The sequence below is a fragment of the Schistocerca nitens genome, chromosome 1, assembly GCF_023898315.1.
Source record: "Schistocerca nitens isolate TAMUIC-IGC-003100 chromosome 1, iqSchNite1.1, whole genome shotgun sequence".
NCBI lineage: Eukaryota > Metazoa > Arthropoda > Insecta > Orthoptera > Acrididae > Schistocerca > Schistocerca nitens.
This window is the reverse complement of record NC_064614.1, coordinates 606833747-606859289: the sequence shown is the minus strand read 5'-3', so window position 1 is coordinate 606859289 and position 25543 is coordinate 606833747. Positions and strand designations below refer to the sequence as shown.

Genomic DNA, 25543 nt, shown 5'->3' with positions numbered 1-25543 from the left:
GTTCTGCTATCATATAGTCATACAATAAAGGATCCTTCTTTCTATGTATTCGCAATACATTACATTTCTCTATGTTAAGGGTCAGTTGCCGCTCCCTGCACCAAGTGCCTATCCGCTGCAGATCTTCCTGCATTTCGCTGCAATTTTCTAATGCTGCAACTTCTCTGTATACTACAGCATCATCCGTGAAAAGCCGCATGGAACTTCCGACACTATCTACTAGGTCATTTATATATATTGTGAAAAGCAAAGGTCCCATAACACTCCCCTGTTGCACGCCAGAGGTTACTTTAACGTCTGTAGACGTCTCTCCATTGAGAACAACATGCAGTGTTCTGTTTGTTAATAACTCTTCAATCCAGCCACACAGCTGGTCTGATATTCCATAGGCTCTTACTTTGTTTATCAGGCGACAGTGTGGAACTGGATCGAACGCCTTCCGGAAGTCAAGGAAACTGGCATCTACCTGGGAGCCTGTATCTAATATTTTCTGGGTCTCATGAACAAATAAAGCGAGTTGGGTTTCACATGATCGCTGTTTCCGGAATCCATGTTGATTCCTACAGAGTTGATTCTGGGTTTCCAGAAAAGACATGATACACGAGCAAAAAATATGTTCTAAAATTCTACAGCAGATCGACATCAGAGATATAGGTCTATAGTTTTGCGTATCTGCTCGACGACCCTTCTTGAAGACTGGGGCTACCTGTGCTCTTTTCCAATCATTTGGAATCTTCCATTCCTCTAGATACTTGTGGTACATGGCTGTTAGAAGGGGGGCAAGTTCTTTCGCGTACTCTGTGTAGAATCAAATTGGTATCCCGTCAGGTCCAGTGGACTTTCCTCTGTTGAGTGATTGCAGTTGCTTTTCTATTCCTTGGACACTTATTTCGATGTCAGCCGTTTTTTCGTTTGTGCGAGGATTTAGAGAAGGAACTGCAGTGTGGTCTTCCTCTGTGAAACAGCTTTGGAAAAAGGTGTTTAGTATTTCAGCTTTATGCATGTCGTCCTCTGTTTCAATGCCATCATCATCGTTGAGTGTCAAGATTGCTGTTTCGAGCCACTTGCTGATTTAAAGTAAGACGAGAACTTCCTAGGATTTTCTGTCAAGTCTTGCATAGAATTTTACTTTCGAATTTAGTTTCTTTCCATTATAACTTTGCTTGTCATTCCCTTTTATTTAAATATTTGTGTTTTTTTTTCTTTTCTTCCCTTTATAACATTACTCATTTCTTGCAAATAATTTTTTAATCTTTAAAAATTATTAATACTTTGGTCTCTCTTCTTTATTTATTATAGTAAAATATTGCACCACTGTAGTTGTCTTTCAAGTGTCCGTTGCCTCACTTAATAAAAGTTTTAGTGACAAACAAAAGTGTTTTCAAAAACTCAAACCTTAAGTTCACTGATTTTAATGAATAGGTCCATATTAAAATATAGCAAGAGTCATTATTCTATCTCATCTAGTCGTTTATCATTCTGATGTGAATCATTATTTATTACAGTTACAAGACAAAATTTTTAGAAACAAAGGAACTGATAGAAATAGTGGACAAAAGTAGATGTTTGAAAGCAGGTGACAATCAGAATGGTGTGGAAAGTTTGAGAAAGCTGGACCAAAACCTTACATCAGTTGAAGAATGTGAAAATAAGCTGAAGGTCAGTAACAAAATATTGTTATAAAGATGTGTATCATATTCAATGCTACAAACAGAAGAATAGGTAGTTGCTTCATTACAGTGATTTTTCTGCTCTCTAAATTACTGGTGATTCTGAATTGCTTTTTATTTTGTGTGGAAGCAGGTGTGACAAATACGAAACATTATTAGTATTTCAAGTACCTAATTCTAAGCACCCAAAAATGGTAATAAATGTAAAAGCTCTACAACTTTTATCCATAATGGGTTGGGACACTGTAACTGTGATGAATAAAGTTTTTAGAAATAACTGCATTTATTAGTATTTCAGGTACCTAATTCTAAGCACCCAAAACTGTTAATAAATGTAAAAGCTCTAAAACTTTTAACCATTATGGGTGTGGAACACTGCAACTGTGATGAATAAAGTTTTTGAAATAACTGCAACCAATCACAATTTATGATAGTCCAAGTTTTATTATATCGTGGCTGGTTTCATACGTCCTAGCTAATAACTCTAAGTAATGGCTTCAGATTGGTCGTATGATCTAAGTAATTTCTACAAAATAACCTCCAAAATACTACACCTAATCACAAAAAAATATGTTCCACAATGGATCACTAGGCATAATAAAAATTGAACCATCAACAAAGGTGAGTGTTTGCAGTTGGTTGTGAAAACCTTTAAAAGCTTTCACGTGAGGAAATGGAAAATTATGGAGTTTACACTAATTTGTGGATTTCTCTCTGATAATAACCAGATAACTCAGAAATAATGGAGTGACACTGTTAATTTTTTTAAAGTAAAACAACTGGTGTAGCATGGCTGTGCAAAAGTGATGACATCAGTGGCTAATGTAATACTATGATTTGTAATTCCTTTATTGTTTTCTTTTATTTATGTTTTTTGGGAGGAGCTTGTGCAAAATATGAAGACACACTAATATGAACCAAAATTTCCTCCTAAAATTTATTATTGTAGTTATGGCTTTTACATTGAAAGTCTTTTTACAATCTATTTTTGTTTCAATGCCTTCTAAATAGCTGCACATAATTTTCATTGTGTGCCACATTTATCTTGTTATGGGGACAGGCGCTGTAATATTGATTTCAGCTCTAAATGCCTGACCAGACAGAATGATGTCTGGTGGCATGGCTCAGGTCATGGTAGATGCCTGTGGCGTGCAGCAGCATGGTATGCCAGAAGCAGCAGGCTTTGTGGAGAGGGTAGAGCAGCTAGGTGCAGTCAGGAGATTAGACGTAGAACAGCTGACTGCAGTGACTGCTGTTACTGTGTCAGCTGTCACACTATGAAAACAGCTGAATTTTCATTACCAGCTTGCATTTGTAGCGCTGTATGAGGGATGTTCCTCCTGTCACTGCTGCCTCAGCAGTCAATATGAAAATCACAGCAGTTAAATGAGCCAGCAGGCACATCCACAAGCTGCAATGGCAAATCCGTAGTCTGAGACAATTAGATGCAAGCCACAGTGGCAGACTGGTGGCTGCTGTGTCAAAGCACCATTTGCACAACAGCACAATGCAATAACGAGTATTTCAGTGATGCGACTTGGCCGTCGCAGCTCAAAGCCACATTACCAGGCTGGGTTCTGTCTGGCCAGGCCTTAAATGATTTTTAAAATATCTTTGTCATTGTCTGCACTTGTCAGATTCATTTCAGTGTGTATTATTTCTTGAGAGGTCAAAGAATCTGAAAATTGTTTTCATTTTGTGGAATTGCTCAAAGTACCAGGGTTCTTCTGCTTCAATTGCTGGTAAATGTTTTGTAGCCTATATTGATAGTGAAATTTAAAGTTTCTTATGATATTTTATCGAATGGTTGTGATACACTTTTGCTATTCAGAGGTCAATAATATAAGCTTAATAGTTTAAGTGTACTTATCAACAATAATTGCAACATCATGATTTTCTTTTAAAAATTGTTTATCCATGCTTTTGTTCACCATGTATTCATTGGGTGATATTGTTACCTTTTTAAAACGCCATGCTTTTAAACTTTTTCAAATGGCTATTAAGGTCTTCTTTTTTAAATCAACCAAATTGCATCCTACCAGTACCATAATTCCTTCCTTAGAAATTGCCCTCCCTCACCCACCCCACTTTTCACCGAACATTATTTCCCTTTTGAAGATAAAATTGTATCAAGAAACCAGCATTAAATAAGCCAGTTTCAGTTGTGTTGAAGACACCTTCACATCGTATTGTTTAAGTTTTGAAAGCAGTGTAGACTGTAACCTGCCTGTAATCATATTTGGTTAAACTTGCTGAGTCGCACATAGGCACAACAAAAAGACTGTCACAATATAAGTGTTTGGCTGTCATGGCCTTTGTCGAAAATAGACCACACACACACACACACACGCGACTGTAGCCTCTCGCAGCTTAAGCTACACTGCAAGCAACAGTAGCAGTGCATTATGGGAATGGCAACTGGGTGGGGGTTGAGGAGGAGGCTGGGGCAGGAAAGGAGAGGGATAGCAGGGTAGGGGTGGAGGACAGTGAAGTGCTGCTGGGGAGCGCGCTTGACAATGTGGGGAGGGGGTAGAGCAACTAGGTGCAGTCAGGAGATTAGACATAGGGCAGGGAAGAGAGGGGGGGGGAGTTTTGGAAAAGGAGAGAAGTAGAAAGACTGGGTGTGTTGGTGGAATGAGGGCTGTGTAGTGCTGGAACAGGAACAGGAAAGGTGCTGGATGGGTGACAAAAATGACTAACATAGGTTGAGGCCAAAAGGGTTACGTGGACGTAGATATATTGCAGGGAGAGTTACCACCTACGCAATTCAGATAAGCTAGTGTTGGTGAGAAGGATCCATATGACACAGGCTGTGAAGCAGTCATTGAAATGAAGGATGTCGTGTTGGGCACCGTGCTCAACAACAGGGTGGTCCTCCTGTTTCTTGGCCACAGTTTCTCAGTGGCCATTCAGGTGGACAGATAGCTTGTTTGTTCTCATGCCCACGCAGAATGCAGCACAGTGGTTGCAGCTAGCTTGTAGATTACATGACTGGTTTCACAGATAGCCCTGCCTTTGATGGGATAAATGATGTTTGTGACCGGACTGGAATGGGTGATGGTGGGAGGATGTATGGGACAGGTCTTGCATCTAGTCTATTACAGGGATGTGAGCCATGAGGTAAAGGGTTAGGAGCAGGGGTTGTGTACGGATGGACAGAATATTGTGTGGGTTCGGTGGATGGTGGAATACCACTCTGGGAGGGGTGGGAAGGATGGTGAAGAGGACATTTCTCATTTCAGGGCAAGACAACAATTAGTCGAAACCCTGGTGGAGAATTGAATTCAGTTGCCCCAGTCCTGGATGCTACTGAGTCACAGGGGGAATACTCCTCTGTGGCCAAACGATGAGGCTGTGGGAGACTGGAAAGGTAAGGCACGGGAGATTTGTTTTTGTACAAGGTTGGGAGGATAATTACTGTCTGTGAAGGCCTCAAGCAAACCCTTGGTATATTTCGAGAGGGACGGCTCGTCATTGCAGATGTGACGACCACGGGTGGCTCGGCTGTATGGAAAGGACTTCTTGGTGTGGAACGGGCAGCAGCTGTTGAAGTGGAGGGACAGCATGTGGTTAGTAGGTTTAATATGGACAGAGGCACTGATGTAGCCATCTTTCAGGTGGAGGTCAGCATGCAGGAAGGTGGTTTGTAGGGTTTTGTAGGACCAAGTGAAGCAAATGGGAGAGAAGCTGTCGAGGTTCTGGAGGAATGTGGGTAAGTTGTCTTCACCTTAGATCCAAATCGCAAATATGTCATCAGTGAATCTGAACCAGGTGAGGGGTTTAGGATTTGGATGTTCAGGAAGGATTCCTCCAGATGGCCCATGAATAGGTTGGTATAGGATAATGCCATGTGAGTGCCCATAACCATACGTCAGATTTGTTTGTAGGTAATGCCTTCAAAGGAGAAGTAATTGTGGGTGAGGATATAGTTGGTTATGGTGACTAGGAAGGAGGTTGTTGGTTTGGAACCTTCGGGCATTGGTAAAGATAGTGTTCAACAGTGGTAAGGCCATGGGTGTTACGGGTGTTAGTGTAAATGAAGGTGGCATCAGTAGTGACGAGCAGGGCATCGTGTGCTTAAGGGACAGGAACTATGGAGAGTTGGTGGAGGAAATGGTTGATATCTTTTACATAGGCAGATAGGTTCCGTGTAACAGGCTGAAGGTGTTGGTCTACGAGAGCAGAGATTCTCTCAGTGGGGCACAGTAACCGGCCTCATGAAGCATCCTGGGGTAGTTGGGTTTATGGACTTTAGGAAGTATGTAGAAGGTAGGAGTACGGGGAGCAGTAGGGTGGAGCAGAGAGATGGACTCCATGGAGACGGTCTGGGATGGGCCTAAGGGATGTTGAGGGATTTGGGGAATTATGGCGAGGCAAGGTTCAAGGTTAAGAAAGCCTGGAAAGTTAATAGGATCATTTGGGGGGCAGTGGGGGTGGATCACAGTTGGATGGATGAGTGAACTGAGTCATGCAGGGTTCAACATTGGTCTTCGGTTGAGTCTGATTGGTAGGGTTGGTGGCGAAAAAGTGTTTCCACTATAAGGACAGGGAGAAGGAGAGAAGGTTTTTAACAAGTCCTGCGTGATTGAATTTGGGAGTGGGTGAAAGATGAGGCCAGTGGAAAGGACTGATATTTCTAAGGGGCTAAGGCTTCTGAAGGGAAAGTTAATGACTGTGTTTTGGGTATGTTTAGGTTCTGGATTCTGTGTGGTGGTAGGAGGGAGTTTTGGTGGGTGGGGTAAACATAGTAGGTCTGCAAGACAGGGTTTGTCAACTATGAGGGGACATGAGGGAGGTTTTGAGGTGGTTGTAGAGGTGCTGGACAGTGGTACTCCAAAGCAGGGGTAGGAAGTGAGCATCATGGAGAGCCTTTTGTGGTGGCGTTGTGCATGTTGCTCTAGTTCCTGAAGGGAATGTTTTGCAGGACTGTGTTGGTGAACGCTAAGGATTGACGGAATCTGAATAGATGGAGGTCATTGTGGAAGGAGGGGTGGCAGCTAGAGATGAATAATTCGATGGTAAGGGCATTTGGGCGGATTCCATGAGCCAAGCAACAATGTAGGAACAGTATGTTGGACTGGGTTCTGGCTAGGGATAAGGAAACTTTTCTGTATTGATGCAGATAGAACATGCAAGCATCCATGGTGGTGGAAAAAATGCGAAAAATTACGTAAATAACGTCGAAATACATTACTCACTTGGTCCTACTCAACCCAGCAAACCACCTTCCTAGATGTTAACCTCCACCTCAAAGATGGCTATATCATGCCTCTGTCTATATGAAACCTACTAACCACATGCAATAACTCCACTTCAACAGCTGCCACCCATTCCACACCAAGAAGTCCCTTCCATACAATCTAGTCACTCGTGGTCATCACATCAGCAGTGACGAGCGGTCTCTCTCGAAATATACCAAGGGTCTCATTGAGGCCTTCACAGACAGTAATTATCCTCCCAACCTTGTACAAAAACAAATCTCCCATAGCCACCCAAAGTCCATGCAGCCACAGTTGTGCATTCCCCTCGTAACTCAGTACCAACCAGGACTGGAGCAATTAAATTACATTCTCTGCCAGGGTTTAAACTACCTCTCGTCATGCCCTAAAATGAGAAATATCCTGCCTACCATCTTTCCCACCCCTCTCACAGTGGTATTCTGCCATCCACTGAACCTACACAATATACTCACCCATCCCTAAACAACCCCTGCTCCCAACCCCTTACCTCATGACCCATACCCCTCTAATAGACCTAAATGCAAGACCTGTCCCATACGTCCTCCCAACACCACCTACTCCAGTACAGTCACAAACATCACCTATCCCATCAAAGGCAGTGTTACCTGTGAAACCAGTCATGTAATCTACAAGCTAAGCTGTAACCACTGTGCTACATTCTATGTGAGCATGGCCACCAACAAGCTGTCCGCCCGCATGAATGGCCACCGACAAACTCTGGCCAAGAAACAAGTGGATGACCCTGTTGCTGAGCACGCTGCCCAACATAACATCCTTCATTTCAATGACTGCTTCACAGCCTGTGCCATATGGATCCTTCCCACCAACACAAGCTTATTTGAATTGTGGAGGTGGGTCTCTCCGTGCAATTTATCCCCATTCCCGCAACCGTCTTGGCCTCAACCTTTGTTAGTCATTTTTGTCATCCATTCAGCCCCTCCCTGTTCCCGTCCCAGCACTTCACATTCAGCCCTCCTTCCACCAACACACCCAGGTTTTTTTTTTTTTTTTTTTTTTTTTTTCCCTCCAAACCCCCCCCCCCTCTCCACCTCTTCTCTGCCCTCCATCTAATCTCCCAACTGCACCTAGCTGCCCTGTCCTCTCTCCACATTATCATTGCGCACTCCCCAGCAGCACTTCACTGTCCCGCACTCTACCCTGCTATCCCTCCCCCTCCCCACCCCAGCTTCTTCGTTAACACCACCCAGTTGCCACTCCCATCATGCACTGCTGCTGTTGCTCGCAATTTAGTGTCGGCTACCAGAGGTTGCAGTCGTGTGTGCGAGTTGCATTTGCACGTGTATGTGTGTGTGTGTGTGTGTGTGTGTGTGTGTGTGTGTGTGGTCTATTTGTGACAAAGGCCTTTATAGTCAAAAGCTTATATTGTGACAGTCTTTTTGTTGTGCCTACCTGCGACTTAGTGTCTCTGCTATATGGTGAGTAGCAACTTTCCTTTTCATAATATCATTACATTCAAACATGGATGCTCCATTGTTTGCTTAAACTTGGTTGGATTTGTTGCGAACTTCTTCTTTTTCTTCTTTTTCTTTTAATTTCAGTCATACCATATTTTTAGAAAATTCAATACACATTTGTTTGTAAGTTTGTTAGCTCTGTCCAGCAATAAGACTCCTGGATGGGGGTGTTCTGAGCCATAGTTTAATTTAGGTGCACTGCCCCAGAAGATAATTCCATAAGATAACAGGAAGGGAGAAAACGCAAAATAAGCCAGCACTCTTGTCTTTAGATTGACGTAGTGGGAGATGCTACTAAGGGTATGCCACAGTGAACTAAGCTTTTTGATTGATTTATTCACATGATGGCACCATTTTAACGTGTTATCCAGCTGTACCCAAGGAATTTTACACACTGCGCTCCATTCATTGTATGACCAATAAAATATTCTTCTTGCACTAGAAGGCCATTTTTGCTTGTTAGCAATTGTAATTATCTTCGTTTCATTAAAATTTGAGCTGTTTGGTGTGAAGCAGTTGTAGGTGTGTTCAGCTATCATCTGAACTGTCTGATAAGGTTGAGTTTGGACTCTTTATATGAGTGCTTCTGTTGCCAACAAATAGTAGTGTTTTTAACTGTGTTTTAAAGCCATTGGAAGATCATTCATGTAGGTTAGAAACAAGAGTGGGCCAAGTACTGGAGTCTCGGGCACTCCACACTTTATGTTCCCTTATTGTGAGATTATTTTCATTCCTGAGATACAGTCTCTAAATGAGATAATCTGTTTTCTGTTACAGAGATAAGATTCCACCCATGTAAGAGAGATTTCATTAATACTATAACACTTTCGTTACCTAAGTAGACTTTTGTGATCCACAAAATCAAAGGCAATGGCAAGTTTACAGAATATTGTGGAATATATAAACAAGATAATCTTTCTTGTTTAGCTCTGTTTGCATTTCATTTACGAGGTCTTGCATTGCGCTGTGAGAAAATAACCATTGAATATGGTGACCAATGATTTGGTCCTGTCATAATATTTTCCAAAGCTATTTTCTGTGGACTCAAGTCTTCCAGATAGTTTTTGCCTTGTTCTTGAAGCATCGTATTTTTTGCTTTGCTTTTTTAGTGAGGGAGCAGACATAATGGGGTTTCAAATCTTGATTATTTTTTCTTTGAATTGGGTACAGCCCACTCTTCCTAGCAAGTGATACTTTAATCCTAGGAGTTACCCACTCCTTTTCCTTACTGCTGTTCAATTTTTCCCTTATTTATCTTAGGGGAAAACAATAATATGAAAAGTTCCATCTTGTCATGTACATGTGATGCTCTGCAGCTTGTGGAAATTATGAATATGTCCCGTTAATCGTTAATTGATTGACAGAAGCTGTTTGTTGGTAGTAGTGTGTTACTGGACTAGTTTCAGACATTGCCCATCACCTGTGTTACAAAAGACACATTTTTCCCATAATATGTCACTTATAGCAGTGTTTGATGTGTGTTTCTATCAGTCCTTTCTTATCATGCCATTCAGTATCTCTCCTCTGCTCCAGGGTTCTGGGCAATTTTTCTGTAGCTTTCCCCATTTCCTAAGCCTCACCAGCCCTTTCCTTCATTAGTTTCATTCCCGTTCAACCTTTATACCAGGAGAAAGAGCCAATGGCTCCGAAAGCTTGCACATTTCCTTAACTTTTATTTGTTGTTTTTTCTGCCGCCACTTGGTGAGTAGATTTTTTTCTGTCCAATTATACTTTCAAAAATTGATTATTTTCATTGATATATAAATATACATACATTTACATACTCATACGCGAAAATATATATAAAACAAAGATGATGTGACTTACCAAACGAAAGTGCTGGCAGGTCGATAGACACACAAACAAACACAACCATACACACAAAATTCAAGCTTTCGCAACAAACGGTTGCTTCATCAGGATAGAGGGAAGGAGAGGGAAAGACGGAAGGTTGTGGGTTTTAAGGGAGAGGGTAAGGAGTCATTCCAATCCCGGGAGCGGAAAGACTTACCTTAGGGGGAAAAAAGGACAGGTATACACTCATACACACACACATATCCATCCACACATATACAGACACAAGCAGACATATTTAAAGACAAAGAGTTTGGGCAGAGATGTCAGTCGAGGCGGAAATACAGAGGCAAAGATGTTGTTGAAAGACAGGTGAGGTATGAGCGGCGGCAAATTGAAATTAGCAGAGATTGAGACCTGGTGGATAACGAGAAAAGAGGATATACTGAAGGGCAAGTTCCCATCTCCGGAGTTCTGACAGGTTGGTGTTAGTGGGAAGTATCCAGATAACCCGGACGGTGTAACACTGTGCCAAGATGTGCTGGCCGTGCACCAAGGCATGTTTAGCCACAGGGTGATCCTCATTACCAACAAACACTGTCTGCCTGTGTCCATTCATGCGAATGGACAGTTTGTTGCTGGTCATTCCCACGTAGAAAGTGTCACAGTGTAGGCAGGTCAGTTGGTAAATCACGTGGGTGCTTTCACACGTGGCTCTGCCTTTGATCGTGTACAACTTCCGGGTTACAGGACTGGAGTAGGTGGTGGTGGGAGGGTGCATGGGACAGGTTTTACACCGGGGGCGGTTACAAGGGTAGGAGCCAGAGGGTAGGGAATGTGGTTTGGGGATTTCATAGGTATGAACCAAGAGGTTACGAAGGTTAGGTGGACGGCGGAAAGACACTCTTGGTGGAGTGGGGAGGATATCATGAATGATGGATCTCATTTCGGGGCAGGATTTGAGGAAGTTGTATCCCTGCTAGAGAGCCACATTCAGAGTCTGATCCAGTCCCGAGAAGTATCCTGTCACAAGTGTGGCACTTTTGGGGTTCTTCTGTGAGAGGTTCTGGGTTTGAGGGGATGAGGAAGTGGCTCTCGTTATTTGCTTCAGTACCAGGTCGGGAGGGTAGTTGCGGGATGCGAAAGCTGTTTCCAGGTTGTTGGTGTAATAGTTCAGGGATTCAGGACTGGAGCAGATTCGTTTGCCATGAAGGCCTAGGCTGTAGGGAAGGGACCGTTTGATATGGAATGGGTGGCAGCTGTCATAATGGAGGTACTGTTGCTTGTTGGTGGGTTCGATGTGGACGGATGTGTGAAGCTGGCCATTGGACAGATGGAGGTCAACGTCAAGGAAAGTGGCAGGGGATTTGGAGTAGGACCAGGTGAATCTGATGGAACCAAAGGAGTTGAGGTTGGAGAGGAAATTCTGGAGTTCTTCTTCACTGTGAGTCCAGATCATGAAGATGTCATCAATAAATCTGTACCAAACTTTGGGTTGGCAGGCCTGGGTAACCAAGAAGGCTTCCTCTAAGCGACCCATGAATAGGTTGGCGTACGAGGGGGCCATCCTGGTACCCATGGCTGTTCCCTTTAATTGATGATATGTCTGGCCTTCAAAAGTGAAGAAGTTGTGGGTCAGGATGAAGCTGGCTAAGGTAATGAGGAAAGAGGTTTTAGGTAGGGTGGCAGGTGATCGGCGTGAAAGGAAGTGCTCCATCGCAGCGAGGCCCTGGACGTGCGGAATATTTGTGTATAAGGAAGTGGCATCAATGGTTACAAGAATGGTTTCGAGGGTAACAGATTGGGTAAGGATTCCAGGTGTTTGAGAAAGTGGTTGGTGTCTTTGATGAAGGATGGGAGACTGCATGTAATGGGTTGAAGGTGTTGATCTACGTATGCAGAGATACGTTCTGTGGGGGCTTGGTAACCAGCTACAATGGGGCGGCCGGGATGATTGGGTTTGTGTATTTTAGGAAGAAGGTAGGGGTGGGGTGCGGGGTGTCGGTGGGGTCAGGAGGTTGATGGAGTCAGGTGAAAGGTATTGTAGGGGGCCTAAGGTTCTGAGGATTACTTGAAGCTCCGCCTGGACATCAGGAATGGGATTACCTTGGCAAACTTTGTATGTGGTGTTGTCTGAAAGCTGACGCAGTCCCTCAGCCACATACTCCCGACGATCAAGTACCACTGTCGTGGAACCCTTGTCCGCCGGAAGAATGACGATGGACCGGTCAGCCTTCAGATCACGGATAGCCTGGGCTTCAGCAGTGGTGATGTTGGGAGTAGGATTAAGGTTTTTTAAGAAGGACTGAGAGGCAAGGCTGGAAGTCAGAAATTCCTGGAAGGTTTGGAGGGGGTGATTTTGAGGAAGAGGAGGTGGGTCCCGCTGTGACGGAGGACGGAACTGTTCCAGGCAGGGTTCAATTTGGATAGTTTCTTGGGGATTTGGATCATTAGGAGTAGGATTAGGATCATTTTTCTTCATGGCAAAGTGATATTTCCAGCAGAGAGTACGAGTGTAGGACAGTAAATCTTTGACGAGGGCTGTTTGGTTGAATCTGGGAGTGGGGCTGAATGTGAGGCCTTTGGATAGGACATAGGTTTCGGATTGGGAGAGAGGTTTGGAGGAAAGGTTAACAACTGAATTGGGGTGTTGTGGTTCCAGATTGTGTTTATTGGAATTTTGAGGTTTTGGAGGGAGTGGAGCTGGAAGTGGGAGATTGAGTAGATGGGAGTGACTGGGTTTGTGTGCAATGAGAGGAGGTTGAGTATGTGGCTGAGGGACTGCGTCAGCTTTCAGACAACACCACATACAAAGTTTGCCAAGGTAATCCCATTCCTGATGTCCAGGCGGAGCTTCAAGTAATCCTCAGAACCTTAGGCCCCCTACAATACCTTTCACCTGACTCCATCAACCTCCTGACCCCACCGACACCCCGCACCCCACCCCTACCTTCTTCCTAAAATACACAAACCCAATCATCCCGGCCGCCCCATTGTAGCTGGTTACCAAGCCCCCACAGAACGTATCTCTGCATACGTAGATCAACACCTTCAACCCATTACATGCAGTCTCCCATCCTTCATCAAAGACACCAACCACTTTCTCAAACACCTGGAATCCTTACCCAATCTGTTACCCTCGAAACCATTCTTGTAACCATTGATGCCACTTCCTTATACACAAATATTCCGCACGTCCAGGGCCTCGCTGCGATGGAGCACTTCCTTTCACGCCGATCACCTGCCACCCTACCTAAAACCTCTTTCCTCATTACCTTAGCCAGCTTCATCCTGACCCACAACTTCTTCACTTTTGAAGGCCAGACATATCAACAATTAAAGGGAACAGCCATGGGTACCAGGATGGCCCCCTCGTACGCCAACCTATTCATGGGTCGCTTAGAGGAAGCCTTCTTGGTTACCCAGGCCTGCCAACCCAAAGTTTGGTACAGATTTATTGATGACATCTTCATGATCTGGACTCACAGTGAAGAAGAACTCCAGAATTTCCTCTCCAACCTCAACTCCTTTGGTTCCATCAGATTCACGTGGTCCTACTCCAAATCCCACGCCACTTTCCTTGACGTTGACCTCCATCTGTCCAATGGCCAGCTTCACACGTCCGTCCACATCGAACCCACCAACAAGCAACAGTACCTCCATTATGACAGCTGCCACCCATTCCACATCAAACAGTCCCTTCCCTACAGCCTAGGACTTCGTGGCAAACGAATCTGCTCCAATCCGGAATCCCTGAACCATTACACCAACAACCTGACAACAGCTTTCGCATCCCGCAACTACCCTCCCGACCTGGTACAGAAGCAAATAACCAGAGCCACTTCCTCATCCCCTCAAACCCAGAACCTCCCACAGAAGAACCACAAAAGTGCCCCACTTGTAACAGAATAATTTCCGATACTGGATCAGCCGCTGAATGTGGCTCTCCAGCAGGGATACGACTTCCTCAAATCCTGCCCTGAAATGAGATCCATCCTTCATGAAATCCTCCCCACTCCACCAGGAGTGTCTTTCCGCCATCCACCTAACCTTCGTAACCTGTTAGTTCATCCCTATGAAATCCCCAAACCACCTTCCCTACCCTCTGGCTCCTACCCTTGTAATCGCCCCCGGTGTAAAACCTGTCCCATGCACCCTCCCACCACCACCACCTACTCCAGTCCTGTAACCCGGAAGGTGTACACAATCAAAGGCAGAGCCACGTGTGAAAGCACCCACGTGATTTACCAACTGACCTGCCTACACTGGAAGCTTTCTATGTGGGAATGACCAGCAACAAACTGTCCATTCGCATGAATGGACACAGGCAGACAGTGTTTGTTGGTAATGAGGATCACCCTGTGGCTAAACATTCCTTGGTGCATGGCCAGCACATCTTGGCACAGTGTTACACCGTCCGGGTTATCTGGATACTTCCCACTAACACCAACCTGTCAGAACTCCGGAGATGGGAACTTGCCCTTCAGTATATCCTGTCTTCTCGTTATCCGCCACGCCTCAACCTCCGCTAATTTCAAGTTGCTGCCGCTCATACCTCACCTGTCTTTCAATAACATCTTTGCCTCTGTACTTCCGCCTCAACTGACATCTCTGCCCAAACTCTTTGCCTTTACAAATGTCTGCTTGTGTCTGTGTATGTGTGGTTGGATATGGGTGTGTGTAGCGAGTGTATACATGTCCTTTTTTCCCCCTAAGGTAAGTCTTTCCGCTCCCAGGATTGGAATGACTCCTTACCCTCTCCCTTAAAACCCACATCCTTTCGTCTTTCCCTCTCCTTCCCTCTTTCCTGATAAGGCAACCGTTGGTTGCGAAAGCTAGAATTTTGTGTGTATGATTGTGTTTGTTTGTGTGTCTATCAACCTGCCAGCGCTTTCGTATGGTAAGTCACATCATCTTTGTGTTTAGATATATTTTTCCTGCGTGGAATGTTTCCCTCTATTATATATAAAAACAAAGATGTATACATACAAGATAGGAAAAGATAGATTGCTATTTACTGTAAAGAAGACACGTCAACTTGCAGAAAGGCACAATCAAAAGACACTCGCATATAGGTTTCGGCACAGCCTTTGTCAGTAAACACACACACACACACACACACTCACTTCACACAATAAATAAAAGGTAGGTACATTGTCTTTTTAATTCAGATCGCTAAATCTACATTTTTATCTGATATGGTCTTATTTTAAAAGAACATATGAAGAGGAGCAATAATTTTGTGTTAGGTCCCTAGTAATTTTCAGATACAAAAGTTTTAAATTTCGTCTGCTGCAAAAGTTATAAATATTACAACAAAACCGTAAATATTCGTTATCAAGTGGAGAAATTTTAAGAATGAAGACTGAGTTTTGTTATATTTTGATATTTTTATTGGAAAAACACAATATAAGATTTATAACTACTGTAATTCAAGTTTATCTGCAGTCATCATTTACAGTCAGTATTACCATCTATGTTCCCATAAAAGAAAAATTAACCAGTATTGTCATTTATGAATAAAATTTGACCCATTTTAGTCGACATGAGTGTCTTTCTCTTCTCAGTGCATATTTGTCCTGATTTTGAAAATATTAGTTCACAGGCAACTGATGTCGCTGTGATACATAATACTTTTAGAACCAATTGATACAGCGCTGGCCACTGTAATTTTTTTTGTTTCCAACCAATTTAAAGCATTGCTGTTTCCAGGCAAATATCCCTCCAGTAAAAATTTGTCCAATTTGATGTCTGCTGCATTTTCTGATGTGTGACTCGCTAGAAATTGACTAATAGTGTCATTGAACTCCTACCAGACTGAAGAAGTCTCACGTGTAACGGTGGTAACTGATTGAAACATGAGCTGTTTTTTCTGTTGAACAATCAACGTTTTCATTTCTGCAACAGTGTTCATATAGCAGTCTGAAATGTTTTGTCATCTGAAAATCCTTGCTTTTAAATCGGGTGTTCAATAAAGTTGCTGAAGATGACTCCAAACCACACTGATAACCATTTAAGCAAATTTCAACCAGTGAGTTTGTTTCTTGGGGGTATTCTTTATTTTTGTCTTTAAAAGGTTTTAGTTGCCATTCCATTATCTTGGCAATATTTTCATTTTTGGAACTGATACTGTTTTCTGTGAGGGCAACTCTTTGATTGCCTCATAAAAAACTTTCAAAATCTGTAAAGCCTGGTCCACTATCTCCTAGTCTGTATCTTTTAAGTTTAAGGTCATTGATTGTCCACCTAAAATGGGGAGGTGAGAAAACATGAGATCTTTATTTAAAGTAAATCTTTTCAACATTTCATAATTTGTTCCATCGAATTGCTGCATTGATTGATGGTGATCTAGATCTGCTTCCTGGATCCACATTGTTCCAGAGGTACTGTAGGATGCTTCAATTTTAGATGTCTCTTCAGGTTTGATGATTAGCCAGAAGCCATGACAATTATCTGCTGACAGTAGCAGCATTTTTCTTTTTCGTCGATTTTGGTAAAATGGTACAGAACATCGCTCATAATTCTTTTAGGTAAAGGTAATGTGGTTAACATGTGCAGCACTGCTATTAACATAGCCATTGTACATTGTAAAAGCTTAAAGTGAGAACAGGTATTCATGCAACATATTCTATAATTAGAAGTTTAGAGAAGCTGTAGGAAGTTGTGATCTGTGAAACCTAGAGTCACAATTGTGAAGTTTGTATTGTATACGAAAAGGTCTGAATCAGTCATAGTGATTAAGGAACTCGCAAAGAAAAGACTGACAGTATGTGAATATTTTACTGCTGAAAGATAAAAATTTTGAATAATGTCATATCCAAAGTTTGACGACTATAGCGTGTGAACAAGAGATGACAGGATAATGGTGTGGATGAAGGCAGTAGAAAAGCAGTGCAAATGAACTCTAAAGTCTGTGCTGTAGGAACTACGAACTTGTCTGCTAATGCTGCCACAATTTCTACCACCATGTTTGTATTGTAACTGTAGAATGGCCATCACTTTCAACTCATTTCGACAAACTCTGCCATGTATTTCAGAATATCAACATCCATCTCTTTCTTCTAATGAACTTGGACGCCTGGCTCAAGCTGGGCGTGCTCTCCAGTTTCCTAAATATAAACTCCACTGTCCTAAGAGATCACAGAAGTAACGCATGAGGAGGTGTAGTAGTGGCACTTCGACTTATCACCGACTATGCTACTCACATCTGATACTAATGAAGACAAACATGTTAAATATATCGTTGTAAATATCAAATCCCAAAAAAAAAAAAAAGGCTAATATGCATTCTCTACAGACCTCCGAAAGTAGGCAGGATAGCCTGTTTCAAAACTGATCTTTCAAAATTCAGTTAGACTTAGAATCATACAAATAACGCTGGGAACACTGACATTAATATTCTGCCCGTTCACTGTGAAATTTAAGTGTGTAGTTTCTTCTTCAAATTACATATATTTGCCACGAAACCCACAAGCAAGGAAATTTGTCCCTCGAATTTCAGCTCAGAAACTCATTAGCAAATTAACTCTGTTATATAATAAATATATTCCCCCAAAGACTGGAAACCTGAAGGGAAAACCTACACCTTGGCTAATGGAGTAGCTAAAACCGTCCATGAATGTCAGAGACACTGCACTTCGGATTCACAAATGACCTCGTACCCTTGAAAATAAAATTGATTACATGCAGAAAGCAAACAGAATCAATCAGACTGAGAGAAACGATAACTAAGATATGCCAATACACTAATGTAAAATGTAAAGACCAGAAGCTCTACGGAAAAGTTTGTGTGATCTAGGTAAGAGTAAGTAAAGTAGAAACTGCAGCTTATCCCATTGTTCCAACAAAGGAACTAAACCAGTACTTGACTTCAGCGATAACCTTCATTGAACCATAAACAAAACAAAGACTTACTGATTATTTCGCAGAGGTAAATGAAAGTAGTTGTGAAAAATTCTTTCGTAAACTGACAACACTGTTGAAAAAGCCTTCAGGTCAACATTTACTGTACAGGACAGTGTTGCAGTCCAAATACTCAAGCTTATTATTGTTGATCCACTACTGCTCATAATAACTATGCTCCCTAGACCTTGAAACTCTTTCCTGAACAACACAGTAGAAACATTCGTTCCCATCAAAATACAAGCACTAGGGATCCAATTGCTAAGAAGAACAGCTGGGTAGATTCTGTCTGAGGGGAGAGTGGATGTGGACATCAGAAAAGAACTGAGAGTGGAAAAACGAGCAGATTAAAGAATACAGAAACAACCGAATTGACTATGTTAAAAGAGTGGTGATAATTATTACCCTGTGGGCAGATGATATTTTGGAAGCCCCAGGAAAATCAACCATTTCAGCCAAGAGGGTGTAACAGGCAAATGCCTACTGCATGCAGAGAGAAGAAGAGATATATTTAAAATATTATGATTTTTGAAGTAACTGTGATTTTAATAAGTTTTGTAATTACATGAAAAACTCTGGTCCGATGTAAGAGGACTCCTGAGGGCGTTAATATGTTCATGTTAAATGAATAAATAAAAAATTAAACATAATATACAAACAATGGAAAATCCAAGATGGAACGTAACAATACCAGAGAAGGAAAGTTGCTACTCACCATATAGCGGAGATGCTGAGTTGTGATAGGCAGAACAGAAAGATTCACACAATTATAGCTTTCCGCCATTATGCCTGTGTCAGCAGTAGACACTCGTACACACACACGCTCACGTAAACGCAACTTGTACACACGTCTGCAGTCTCAGAGAGCTGAAACCACACTGTCAACTCTCTGAGACTGCAGATGTGTGTGCAAGTTGCGTTTACATGTGCGTGCGCGCGCTTGCGTGTGTGTGTGTGTGTGTGTGTGTGTGTGTGTGTCTGTCTGTCTACTGCTGACAAAGGCCTTAATGGCTGAAAGCTATAATTGTGTGAGTCTTTTTGTTGTGCCTATCGCGACTCAGCATCTCTGCTATATGGTGAGTAGCAACTTTCCTTCTCTGGTATTGAAATATAATATACAGGATGAATGGTCAATATTTAGGAATATGACAGGAATGATCATTTGAAGGAAAAAACTTCGTGTGGGCATATGCACTCTTCTGAATGGTTTCTGAGATACATTGTTACTTATTTTCTTTATTATTCAGTACAGTGTCATTGTTTACAATGTCCCATAGTTGTGTGTGTGTGTGTGTGTGTCTTTACCTACATTGCTGATATTCCTACCTGTAGTTTCCATTGTTTGATACGCACACGTGCTCTCTCTCTCTCTCTCTCTCTCTCTCTCTCTCTCTCTCACACACACACACACACACACACACACACACACACACACACACACACACTTTTCACTGCTAACTGACCATTATTGTATTAGTGGACAATAATCATTATGCCCATTGTAGCCAACAACAGACTCAAGTTACGAGTTTTCAGTTGAGTGGACAGTGGCAGAGACTCGTGATGATGTCTCACTGTGCTTGGAGACAGCAAGTTCAGAGATGTCACACGGCCAGCTGACAAGTTTATTTGTGATCCCTACAGTGTGTCTCAGGTGGAATGGTCAGTATTCAGGGATATGACAGGAATGGTCACTCAAAGCGAAAAACGGGGCTTCAGAATGCATACCTTAAGAGCTATGAAAACTTCTTCAGTAGACTAGACTTTTTTGCTTCAAATGGTGGTTCTTATTACAGCTCTGAATATTGAGCATTCCTCATGGGACATCCTGTACTAGCTGTTGACTGTTCCTATGTCACTTACAGCAAAATTATCACCAAATAATTCCTGTCTTGTAATGTCATAACCTTTTTTGTCAAGTAAGTAATACCAGTTGCCATTCAGATTGGGTTTATTGCAAATTCCTGGCCAGATGCCTTAATTTTGTAAACTATATGAGTGTGACACTTGAAGCAAAGAGGTGAAATGTGAGAAATACAGAAATTAAATTTAATATAGCATTTACAGCATTAATCCATGCTCCCATGATCTCTCTCTTCTTATCCTCTCTCTAGTGACCTGAGTCCAATGTGGCTTTCATTGTCAGCATGTAAATTCAATCTTGACTGTATTAATTGATAAATGCCACTACTAGTTTGTAAAGGAAGTAAAGATCTGTTAGTGTTTTAAATTTGCTAGACTTCAAAATGATGTGATATATTATTTATTTTTTAGGAGTGGTATAGTTTCCAGTCTAAAGAATTAAACGATGGAAATATCAAAAGTTTCCGTTTCCCGACTATGTTACCAGAAGATATAGCTTCTACCCATAAGACTTTGATTGAAATTTTTGAAATGCTTACTGAAAGACATACTAGTAATTCTGAAGGTGAAGAAAATAATTTAGAACGTGAAACTACCATTAAAACAACATGGGACACAGAAGAAAATAATATTGGAAATGGAAAGTCAGAACCAGTGCTAGAAAGCAAAACTAATAGTCCACTGTCCCACAGACCATACCAGCAGTATCACAGTAAGTAAAATAATGTTTGTGTAGCAGTTCCAAGATTACTGTAATGCCCTGCTCTGTTTGTGTTAGTGTTAAAATCATTTGTGATGTTCCTACTTTGTACTATATCATCGAACCAAAGAAAACTAAACACCAAATTATATTTTAAGATGAGGTGACACAGCTACTTTTGTTATCTGTATTTTCACAACATAACGCGAAAAGTCTGTCCTGTTTTTAGTCATTTTCCTATGGTCTTCTCATTTAGACAGTTTGTTCTGTAAGAAGGTAACTGCTACAGATTTGTGTATGAGGCTTTAAGGATCACAGTTATTAGGTTTCTAGTCCAGGAAGGATTCTGATCTCAGTTACACCATTAACTGGCTTTATGAACTTAAGGATTCGACATCATCCGTAGTTGATGACAAACAACTGCTAAATAAAGATAACAAGTCCCCCTTATAGGTCACACCATTAAACTGAAACTTTTTGCAGGTTAAAACTGTGTGACAGACAGGTCCTGAAACTAGAACCTGGGTAATACTCTTACTCTTTGAACTGTACCGGCACGACTGATGACTTAAGCGAGCTATGTGATAACAATCAATCGTTAATATCTAAGTTAAATAGAATAGTTCATTGTGTACCAAACAAATTGAAATTGCTACTAGGAGCTTTCTCTAACCAGGAGTTACCTAAATAGGTCCCACAGATTATCTAAAAACAGTACAAACTGGCATGGAATGTGACACAAGCAGCATAATTAGCGGTTTGGATATTTGTAGAGTAATGAGAATTGTGAACAAACTAGAGCCAATGTTATTTCCTATTTCCATTAATGCTTGCATTTGTATCAACCTTTTAAGTATACATACACACTTTGCATGTAAGCATAGTATTCATTAGGATCACACAAGTGCTTCTAGTGTTTCTCTGAACTGCAGATGATTGGAGAAATGAAGATCAATGTTCGGCATCCATTTAAAAATGAAGCAAGTGTTTTAAGATAGCCAGTGTGAAATAATAATCACACTGCCATTATGCAATACATTGACCTAAATTACAAGGTGCATGTTCACTGTTATTTGATCTTGTGATTTGACAGTGGAATCTAGGCCCAGAATTTTCATCTCGTGCTAGGTTTTACTCACCACCAGGATTAGCATTTTGATATGTATTTATCTTTTAAATGAACTCAATAAATAGCTTACAATATGCATACATGTAGAATAATTGCTAAGACAGGTGGTTGCCATTGCGTTGCTGAAGAAATCGTCCTAGTATTTGCCTGAAATTAGTCCAGAAAAGCTAAATTACAATGGCCGGCCTGACCAAACTCGATCCTCTCGATTATGATGTCAGTGCCTTATAAGCTGCACTGCCTCATTTTGTTGGTTCCTGTTGTACATTTTTTATGATCTACACACAGCTTACACCAGGTAATTTCATAATAAAAATATTGTTATGCACTGCATTGGTACACACATGGAGGACACCTACTGGTGACTCCTGGGCCACAAATGTGCAACTATGCCCCATGTCGTTATACTCTTCCTCAGTCTGTCTGAGGGACTGAGTCAGCACCCAATCATGATCAGTGTGATATTGAGCTAAGGAAAATGACAAGCCATTATTATCAAGCACTGTGGACCTTGGCACATAATTTTCTTGTAATAGTATTATGTCATGATCATGTACTGCAGTGTGGCAGAGCATTGGAGATGTGCCATTTCATTATTAACCACTACTCTGTGTCCACTAAGTAATGATTAATACTGTAGTGTGCATTACTTATGAAGAATTTTTTATCTACTAGTACCTTTTCAAACATTAGTATTTTAGTAATCTTTTTCATCTAGTTGCACAGTTTATTATATTGCTTTATTTCCTGAGGGGAAAATGCTGCTTTTACTTTTTTGTTTGTTTTTACTTGGTAAATGTAAATCCACAATGGCTCGTGTTCCGTGATTGGGACTGTTAGTGAAATACTTAATACTGTTTGCCTTGATTTGTACAAAAGAATGGTAAATGTACTCACTTGGTACAATAAGGATACCCAGTTCCTCATATCTTGAATATCATGTGTTTGAGACGGTAGAAGGCTGAGTGGTTCTAGAATTTACACAGAAATATTACGGTATACAGAAATTCTCGAATCACTCACACGACATCCATCTCTGGCAGCTAGGACAGTGTGTCAGGCGTACATACATAAGTAAAACGTTAGACGCAAGTAGAGTCTTACAAAACTCTAAACCAACATGAGGAATTTCCTAAATGCATTGCAGAGATGTCAAATCTCCACTTGGGTGGCAAGAAAAAATATGCAAGTGCTGCTATTAACAGCAAAATATATGCATAGAATATGCACAGATGTGCACACTTGGTTAAGGCCGCGAGTTCAGTACATAAACAGAAGTCGGGCCTAGATAATGACTATCAGAAATTCATTGCACAAGTACACTTTCAATGTAATAACCACCAAATGTATTAAAAAGGTTTTCAAAGTGTGAAATAGACAAAAATACAACCAAGAACTATAGCTGTATTGTTGTGCTTCTTTGTTTCCGTGCCTGTCTACTGCTCAGTGAATCAGCTATACAGTCATTGGCTATTTTTACTGAACTATTGTTGGTACTCCACACTGTATTTTCTATTGTGAAGAAAAATTGTATTGTACATAGTTGAACCCATCATTTCTAATAGATTTATCTGGATCACTGTCCCTTTCTACAAAAGCCATATATCAAAATTTGCACAGAGCACAATTTATTGCTAATAATTGGTTTCCTAATCATGAAAGGTGTACATTAGGTATATCCACAAAGTAAGTTGCATGTGGTTATATAAAACAAACGTGTACAGATACAGAAAAAATATTTATTGTATAAAAATCTACAACTGTTAATCTACTTTTCTACGTAGCTTCCGAAATTTTGCAGGCACTTGTCATAGCATGGCACAAGTTTTTGTATGCCTTCTTCATAGAAGGTTGCTGCCTGTGTATTCAACCACGTGGTAACATGTTCTTTCAGCTCGTCATCGTCGTTCAAGTGTTAAATTTCATGAATTAGTTATTGTGAGATTTGCGGAACTTCCATAGCAAGGGCAATAATGTAAACTTGCAGTTGTGCTTAATCTTCTCTTCAATTGTGTAAATCAGTTCATCAGTAACCACAAATGGGCGTCCACTTCATTCTTCATCGTGCACTTGATCATGTCCTTCATTGAACAGTCTGACCCATCTTCTAACCATTGAATCGCTCATAGCACTTTGTCCGCAGACCTCGCAGATTTGCCAATGAATTTCCTTTGGTGTAACTTTCTTTGCATTTAGAAAACGAATCATACACTCCTGGAAATGGAAAAAAGAACACATTGACACCGGTGTGTCAGACCCACCATACTTGCTCCGGACACTGCGAGAGGGCTGTACAAGCAATGATCACACGCACGGCACAGCGGACACACCAGGAACCGCGGTGTTGGCCATCAAATGGCGCTAGCTGCGCAGCATTTGTGCACCGCCGCCGTCAGTGTCAGCCAGTTTGCCGTGGCATACGGAGCTCCATCGCAGTCTTTAACACTGGTAGCATGCCGCGACAGCGTGGACGTGAACCGTATGTGCAGTTGACGGACTTTGAGCGAGGGCGTATAGTGGGCATGCGGGAGGCCGGGTGGACGTACCGCCGAATTGCTCAACACGTGGGGCGTGAGGTCTCCACAGTACATTGATGTTGTCGCCAGTGGTCGGCGGAAGGTGCACGTGCCCGTCGACCTGGGATCGGACTGCAGCGACGCACGGATGCACGCCAAGACCGTAGGATCCTACGCAGTGCCGTAGGGGACCGCACCGCCACTTCCCAGCAAATTAGGGACACTGTTGCTCCTGGGGTATCGGCGAGGACCATTCGCAACCGTCTCCATGAAGCTGGGCTACAGTCCCGCACACCGTTAGGCCGTCTTCCGCTCACGCCCCAACATCGTGCTGCCCGCCTCCAGTGGTGTCGCGACAGGCGTGAATGGAGGGACGAATGGAGACGTGTTGTCTTCAGCGATGAGAGTCGCTTCTGCCTTGGTGCCAATGATGGTCGTATGCGTGTTTGGCGCCGTGCAGGTGAGCGCCACAATCAGGACTGCATACGACCGAGGCACACAGGGCCAACACCCGGCATCATGGTGTGGGGAGCGATCTCCTACACTGGCCGTACACCACTGGTGATCGTCGAGGGGACACTGAATAGTGCACGGTATATCCAAACCGTCATCGAACCCATCGTTCTACCATTCCTAGACCGGCAAGGGAACTTGCTGTTCCAACAGGACAATGCACGTCCGCATGTATCCCGTGCCACCCAACGTGCTCTAGAAGGTGTAAGTCAACTACCCTGGCCAGCAAGATCTCCGGATCTGTCCCCCATTGAGCATGTTTGGGACTGGATGAAGCGTCGTCTCACGCGGTCTGCACGTCCAGCACGAACGCTGGTCCAACTGAGGCGCCAGGTGGAAATGGCATGGCAAGCCGTTCCACAGGACTACATCCAGCATCTCTACGATCGTCTCCATGGGAGAATAGCAGCCTGCATTGCTGCGAAAGGTGGATATACACTGTACTAGTGCCGACATTGTGCATGCTCTGTTGCCTGTGTCTATGTGCCTGTGGTTCTGTCAGTGTGATCATGTGATGTATCTGACCCCAGGAATGTGTCAATAAAGTTTCCCCTTCCTGGGACAATGAATTCACGGTGTTCTTATTTCAATTTCCAGGAGTGTAGATCTGATTTCACGGTCGGCGGCATTTTTAATTATGGCTGACATCATAAAGAAGCACTACAAAGCACATGTCGGCAGCAGCGATCTTAAAATGGCGTACATGTCTTCTCCTTGAGTCAGTGTAACTGCCGCGCATCC

At 42.3% G+C, this 25543-nt stretch overlaps 1 protein-coding gene across 8 annotated transcripts in view; it reads left to right on the top strand.

The window, feature by feature from the left end:
- The window catches only part of LOC126256782 (E3 ubiquitin-protein ligase TTC3-like), a 364962-nt gene that overhangs the window by 275060 nt on the left and 64359 nt on the right, over positions 1 to 25543 (top strand). For all 8 annotated transcript variants that reach the window (XM_049955514.1, XM_049955508.1, XM_049955509.1 and 5 more), the window contains 2 exons: positions 1506 to 1659; positions 20356 to 20656. In XM_049955514.1, coding sequence (XP_049811471.1) covers positions 1506 to 1659; positions 20356 to 20656 — 455 coding nt within the window. The remainder of the gene's footprint in view (positions 1 to 1505; positions 1660 to 20355; positions 20657 to 25543) is intronic.